Source organism: Coturnix japonica, unplaced genomic scaffold (assembly GCF_001577835.2).
Source record: "Coturnix japonica isolate 7356 unplaced genomic scaffold, Coturnix japonica 2.1 chrUnrandom539, whole genome shotgun sequence".
NCBI classification, from domain to species: Eukaryota; Metazoa; Chordata; class Aves; order Galliformes; family Phasianidae; genus Coturnix; species Coturnix japonica.
The window spans coordinates 58,617-67,027 of NW_015439921.1; the positions used below are offsets into that span (position 1 = coordinate 58,617).

General features: G+C 54.0%; 1 protein-coding gene across 1 annotated transcript in view; it reads left to right on the plus strand.

Annotated features, from left to right (window-relative positions):
• Positions 1–8,411, plus strand: part of LOC107307307 (ras/Rap GTPase-activating protein SynGAP-like) — a 27,120-nt gene that overhangs the window by 13,073 nt on the left and 5,636 nt on the right. Inside the window, exon 3 of the mRNA XM_015850801.1 lies at positions 439–560. Within this exon, the coding sequence (XP_015706287.1) occupies positions 439–560 (122 nt within the window). The remainder of the gene's footprint in view (positions 1–438; positions 561–8,411) is intronic.

Here is an 8,411-nt window from a genome sequence, read left to right on the forward strand (position 1 = left end):
AAACCGGAAATACCCCAACCAACCCGGAAATACCCTTCCCCAACCCGAAAGTCTCCTCTCACAACCCGGAAATACCCCTAAACCGGAAGTACCGCCCCCCAACCCGGAAGTGCCTCATCCCAACCCGGAAGTGCCCCCCTCTCAACCCGGAAATACCTTCTCTCACAACCCGGAAGTGCCCCCTTCCCAACCCCGAAATTCCCAACCCGGAAGTCCCCCCTCCCAACCCGGAAGTACCCCCCCAACCCGGAAGTACCCCCCCAACCCGGAAGTGCCCCCCTCCCAACCCGGAAATACCCCTAAACCGGAAGTACCCCCCCCCAACCCGGAACTCCCTCTCCCAACCCGGAAGTCTTTCCTCCCAACCCGGAAGTCCCCCCCCAACCCGGAAGTGCCCCCCAACCCGGAAGTGCCCCCCAACCCTTCGCTCCCCCCCAGCAAGGCTTCCTGAGCCGCCGGCTGAAGAGCTCCATTAAACGCACCAAGAGTCAGCCCAAGTTGGACCGGACCAGCAGCTTCAGGCAGATCCTGCCCAGGTTCCGCAGCGCCGACCACGACAGGTCAGACCCACAGAGCGACCCATAGACTGACCCATAGATGGGCCCATAGAGCGACCCATAGCCAGACCCATAGATTGACCTATAGCAGGACCCATAGATGGACCCATAGAGCGACCCATAGATCGACCCATAGAGCGACCCATAGCCAGACCCATAGACCCACAGACCGACCCATAGCCAGACCCATACATTGACCTATAGCAGGACCCATAGAGGGACCCATAGAAGGACACATAGATTGACCCATAGATGGACCCATAGATCGACCCATAGACCCACAGCCCGACCCATAGTCAGACCTATAGCTGGACCCATAGCCAGACCCATAGAGGGACCCATAGATGGACCCATAGATTGACCCATAGATGGACCTATAGCCAGACCCATAGATGGACCCATAGATGGACACATAGACCCACAGACTGACCCATAGCCAGACCCATAGTAGGACCCATAGATGGACACATAGATTGACCTATAGATTGACCCATAGCCAGACCTATAGATCGACCCATAGAGGGACCCATAGATGGACCCATAGACCCACAGACCGACCCATAGTCAGACCTATAGCTGGACCCATAGCCAGACCCATAGATGGACCCATAGCCAGACCCATAGATGGACCTATAGCAGGACCCATAGACGGACACATAGAGGGACCCATAGATGGACCCATAGATGGACACATAGAGGGACCCATAGATGGACCCATAGATGGACACATAGATGGACACATAGACCCACAGACCGACCCATAGTCAGACCCATAGAGGGACCCATAGATAGACCCATAGAGGGACCCATAGATGGACACATAGATGGACCCATAGCTGGACCCATAGATGGACCCATAGCCAGACCCATAGCCAGACCCATAACCGGACCCATAGCCAGACCCATAGCTGGACCTATAGTGAGACCCATAGCTGGACCCATAGAGGGAACCATAGAGGACCCATAGAGGGACCCATAGAGGGACCCATAGCCAGACCCATAGAGGGACACATAGATGGACCCATAGAGGGACCCATAACTGGACCCATAGACGGACCCATAGATCCACAGCCCAACCCATAGTCAGACCTATAGCTGGACCCATAGATGGACCCATAGAGGGACCCATAGATGGACCCATAGATGGACCCATAGAGGGACCCATAGATGGACCCATAGAGGGACCCATAGACGGACCCATAGAGGGACACATAGACGGACCCATAGAGGGACCCATAGATGGACCCATAGAGGGACCCATAGATGGACCCATAGATGGACCCATAGAGTGACCCATAGAGGGACACACAGAGGGACCCATAGATGGGCCCATAGCTGGACCCATAGCCGGACCCATAGTAGGACCCATAGATGGACCTATAGCCAGACCCATAGAGGGACCCATAGATGGACCCATAGATGGACCCATAGATGGACCCATAGATGGACCCATAGAGGGACCCATAGATGGACCCATAGATGGACCCATAGATGGACCCATAGATGGACCCATAGAGGGACCCATAGAGGGACACACAGAGGGACCCATAGATGGGCCCATAGCTGGACCCATAGCCGGACCCATAGTAGGACCCATAGATCCACAGACCGACCCATAGTCAGACCTATAGCTGGATCCATAGCCAGACCCATAGATGGACCCATAGATGGACACATAGATGGACCCATAGAGGGACCCATAGATGGAGCCATAGATGGACACATAGATGGACACATAGAGGGACCCATAGATGGACCCATAGCCAGACCCATAGATGGACCCATAGATGGACCCATAGCAGGACCCATAGATGGACACATAGATGGACCCATAGATGGACACATAGACCCACAGACCGACCCATAGCCAGACCTATAGCTGGACCCATAGCCAGACCCATAGATGGACCCATAGAGGGACCCATAGATGGACCCATAGCCAGACCCATAGATGGGCCCATAGATGGACCCATAGACGGACCCATAGATGGACACATAGAGGGACCCATAGAAGGACCCATAGAGGGACCCATAGGTGGACCCATAGAGGGACCCATAGAGGGACCCATAGAAGGTCACATAGATGGACCCATAGAAGGACCCATAGAGGGACCCATAGATGGACCCATAGATGGACCCATAGCCAGACCCATAGCCAGACCCATAACCGGACCCATAGCCAGACCCATAGCTGGACCTATAGCCAGACCCATAGATGGACCCATAGAGGGAACCATAGAGGACCCATAGAGGGAGCCATAGCTGGACCCATAGAGGGACCCATAGATCGACCCATAGCCAGACCCATACATTGACCTATAGCAGGACCCATAGATGGACCCATAGAGGGACCCATAGACCCACAGCCCGACCCATAGTCAGACCTATAGCTGGACCCATAGCCAGACCCATAGATGGACCTATAGTGAGACCCATAGAGGGACCCATAGCAGGACCCATAGATGGACACATAGACCCACAGACTGACCCATAGCTGGACCCATAGCCAGACCCATAGATGGACCCATAGCCGGACCCATAGTAGGACCCATAGATGGACCCATAGAGGGACCCATAGATGGACCCATAGATCGACCCATAGACCCACAGCCCGACCCATAGTCAGACCTATAGCTGGACCCATAGCCAGACCCATAGATGGACCTATAGCAGGACCCATAGATGGACACATAGACCCACAGACTGACCCATAGCTGGACCCATAGCCAGACCCATAGAGGGACCTATAGCAGGACCCATAGATGGACCCATAGATCGACCCATAGACGGACCCATAGATGGACACATAGAGGGACCCATAGATGGACCCATAGATCGACCCATAGATCCACAGCCCGACCCATAGTCAGACCTATAGCTGGACCCATAGCCAGACCCATAGAGGGACCCATAGAGGGACTCATAGAGGGACCCATAGATGGACCCATAGATCGACCCATAGATCCACAGCCTGACCCATAGTCAGACCTATAGCTGGACCTATAGTGAGACCCATAGAGGAACCCATAGATGGACCCATAGAGGGACCCATAGAAGGACCCATAGAGGGACCCATAGAGGGACCCATAGATGGACCCATAGATGGACCCATAGAGGGACCCATAGATGGACACATAGATGGACACATAGATGGACCCACAGAGGGACCCATAGACGGACCCATAGACGGACCCATAGATGGACCCATAGAGGGACCCATAGATGGACCCATAGACCCACAGACAGACCCATAGCCAGACCCATAGATGGACCCATAGAGCGACCCATAGATGGACCCATAGAGGGACCCATAGCAGAACCCAAGGGACCCCCATAGGCAAACACATAGGACCCCATAAGGGCATCAATATGACACCTATAAGGCCACCCATAGGACACCATAGGGACACCCATAGGGACAACTATAGGACAACCTATATAGGGGAGGGGGAGTGGGGGGGGGGGGGGACATCTTATCCCCTATAGGTGCTAATGGGGGTGGGGGGGGGCATCAGTGGTTCTGCCTATGGGTGTCTATTAGGTAGGGACCAAAATATCCCCATCCCACCCAAACCCCCCCCACCCATCCTTAAGGTGCCAGCAGTGGCCTTCGGCCCTCTCGGCTTTCTTTGTTCCTTCTCTATATCCCCCCCCCATATCCCTGTCGTCGGCTATAGCCCGCGCGCTCAATAGGTGTTTGGGTGTTTTGGTATGCCCCCATATCCTCCCCTATATCCCCCCCTAATCCCTCCCCCCACATAACACCCCCCATAACCCCCCCATATCCCCCCATCCCTTCCTATACCAGCCCCCCCCCCCCCTAAGTTTGTCTGGGATGAACCCCTCCATAGTTCATAGCGAGTGACCCATCCCCTATATGTGTTTTATATATGGTGTGACCCCCCCTATATAGTTGTAGGGATGACCCCCCCCTATAGTTTTGTATGGTTGCCCCCCCTATAGTTTGTATGGGGGATGACCCCCCCCTATAGTTTGTATGGGTGACCCCCCCCCTATAGTTCTTAGCGGGCACCCCCTAATAGTTTGTATGGGGTGACCCCCCCCATAGTTCATATGGAGTGACCCCCCCCCTAAGTTATATAGGGGTGATGGGTGGGGTGTGGGTGTGGGGGGGTCAGGGTCCCCTATAGCCCCCCCCCATACCCCCCCCCCCATTAGAGCCTATTCTATCTCTCTCTACATCGAGACGAGCCCGACCCGCCCCCCCAGGCTCCCAATGGACGCCCCAGGTACCACACCCCCCCACCCCACCCCCACACAACCCACACCCACCCACCCCACACAGACCCCACACCCACCCCCTCCCCAGCTCACCAGCCCACCCCCCCCACTCGCATGTCTAGCACTGACCCGCCATTTATGGGTGCACCTCCTAATAAGCAAAACCCCACAGAGACAGCTCCCCAAACCATTCTGACGACCCCAACCCCTAATAGCTCCAAACCCAACCCTATAGCTCCACCCCAACCCTATTAAATCCACCCCAATCCTATAGCTCCACCCCAATCCTATTAGCTCCACCCCAACCCTATAAGCTTTCCACCCCAACCCTATTAGCTCCACCCCAAATCCTATTAGCTCCACCCCAACCCTATAGCTCCACCCCAATCCATTAGCTCCACCCCAATCCTAATAGCTCCACCCCCCAACCCATAAGCTCCACCCAATCCTATTAGCTCCACCCCAACCCTTACGCTTCCACCCCAACCCTATACTCCACCCCTAATTCCTAACTCCACCCGCACATCCTATAGCTCCACCCCGCACCCTATAGCTCCACCCCCAACCCTATAGCTCCACCCCAACCCTATAGCTCCACCAAACTCACTATATGCTCCACCTCAACCCCTATAGCTCCTACCCATAACCCTATAGCTCCACCCCAACCCTTAGCTCCACCCTACACCTATAAGCTCCACCCATAACCCGTATAGCTCAACTCCCAATCCTATAGATACCGCACCCCAACCCTATAGATCCACCGCTCAACCCTATAGCTCCACCCCAAACCCTATAGATCCACCCAACCCTATAAGCTCCAACCTCCAACCCATATAGCTTCTCACTCCATACCCTATAGTCCACCCATAACCCTATAGCTCCACCCCAACCCTATCAGATCCACCCCCCAACACACTAATAGCTCCACCCCTACCCTAAGCTCCACGCCTAACCCATAGCTCCACCCCTAACCCCTAATAGCTCCACCCCAATCCTATAGATCCACCCCAACCTCTATAGCTCCACCCCAACCCTTATAGCTCCACCCCAATCCTATAGCTTCCAACCCCAACCCTATATAGCTCCACCCCCTACCTCAAGCTCCACCCATAAACCCTATAGCTCCACCCCAAACCCTATAGCTCCACCCCAATCCTATAGCTCCAACCCTAAATTCCTATAGCTCCACCCCAACCCTACTAGGACTACCAACCTCCAATCCTATAGCTCCACCCCAATTCCTATAGCTCCACCCCAACCCTATTAAATCCACCCCAATCCCTATAGCTCCACCCCCAACCCCTATAGCTCCACCCCTCAACCCTATAGCTCCCACCCCATCTATTAGCTCCACCCTAATCCTATAGCTCCATCCCAATCCTATATCTCCACCCCAATCCTATAGCTCCACCCCAATCCTTTATCCCCACCCTATATCCCCACCCCATTATCTCCCTTTATCCCCACCCCATTAGCTCCACCCCAACCCTATAGCTCCACCCCCTCCCCTATTAGCCCCACTCCCCCTATCATCCCCACCCCAATCCTATATCTCCACACCCAACCCTATAGCATCTACCCCAATCCTATAGTTCCACCTAATCCTAACTCCACCCAAATCCTATAGCTCCACCCAACCCTATAAGCTCCACCCTAACTATCCTATAAGCTCACCCCAACCTAATCTCCACCCAATCCTATATTCCACACCCGCAACCCTATAGCTCCACCCAACCCTAAAAGCTCCACCCCAATTCCTATAGCCCACCCCCAACCCTATAAGCCTTCCACCCCAATCCTATATCTCCCCCCAACCCTATAGCTTCACCCCCTAACCCTAATTAAAATCCTATACTCCACCCTAATCTATAGCTCACCCCAACCCTTATAGGCCCCACCGGCCAACCCTAAGCTCTTACCCCAATCCTATATCTCCACACCCAATCCTATAGCTCCACCCCAACCCTATAGCTCCCACCCAATGCCTAATAGCTCCACCCCAACCTTATAGCTCCACCCCCTAATCTATAGCTCCCACCCCAAACGCCTATATCTCCACCCCAAATCCTATATCTCCACCCCAACCCTATAGCTCCACCCCAACCCATAGCTCCACACCCAACCCTATAGCTCCACCCCAATCCTATATCTCCACCCCAACCCTATAGCTCCACCCCTAACCCTATTAAATCCTATAGCTCCACCCTAATCCTATAGCTCCACCCCTAACCCTATTAAATCCTATAGCTCCACCCTAATCCTATAGCTCCACCCCAACCCTATAGCTCCACCCCAACCCTATAGCTCACCCCAATCCTATATCTCCACCCCACACCCTATAGCTGCCACCCCAACCTATTAAATCCCCACCACATCTATAGCTCCACCCCAATCCTATAGCTCCACCCCAACCCTATAGCCCACCCTAATCCTATAGCCCCACTTCTCACCCCACATCCTAAAGCTCCACCCCAAACCTATAGCCCCCACCTTCTCACCCAATCCTATAGCTCCAACCCTAATCCGTAATACTCCACCCCAACCCTATTAAATCCACCCCAACGCTATAAGCTCCACTCTAATCCTATAGCTCCACCCCCAATCTCTATAGCTCGCACCTTATTCACTATAGCCTCCACCCCGAATCCTATACCTCCAGCACCCAAACCTATAGCTCCACCCCTTCCCCTATATCCCCCACCCCCACCCTATCCCCACCCCAATCCCTTATCCCCACCCTATTACCTCCACCCCAATCCTATAGCTCTACCCCCACCCCATTAGCTCCACCCCCAACCCTATTATCCCCAACCCTATAGCTCCACCCCAACCCTATTAGCTCCACCCCTTTCCCCTTTAGCTCCACTCCTTCCCCTATATCCCCACCCTATTAGCTCCACCCCAATCCTATAGCTCCACCCTAATCCTATAGCTCCACCCCAATCCTATATCCCCACCCCAACCCTATAGCTTCACCCCAATCCTATATCCCCACTCTAATTCTATAGCTCCACCCCTAACCCCATTAGCTCCACCCCAACCCTATTAGCTCCACCCCAATCCTATAGCTCCACCCCAATCCTATAGCTCCACCCCAATCCTTTATCCCCACCCTATAGCTCCACCCCAATCCTATATCTTCACCCCAATCCTATATCTTCACCCCAATCCTATATCTTCACCCCAACCCTATATCTCCACCCCAATCCTATAGCTCCACATTAATCCTATAGCTCCACCCCAACCCTATAGCTCCACCCCAACCCTATAGCTCCACCCCAATCCTATATCCCCACCCCAACCCTATAGCTCCATCCCAATCCTATTATATCCAACCCATATCCTATAGCTCCACCCCTAACCCTATAGCTCCACCCCAACCCTATAGCTCCACCCCAACCCTATAGCTCCACCCCAATCCTATATCTCCACCCCAACCCTATAGCTCCACCCCAACCCTATTAAATCCACCCCAATCCTATATCCCCACCCCAATCCTATTAAATCCACCCCAACCCTATAGCTCCACCCCAATCCTATAGCTCCACCCCTAACCCTATTAAATCCACCCCAATCCTATAGCTCCACCCCAACCCTATAGCTCCACCCCAA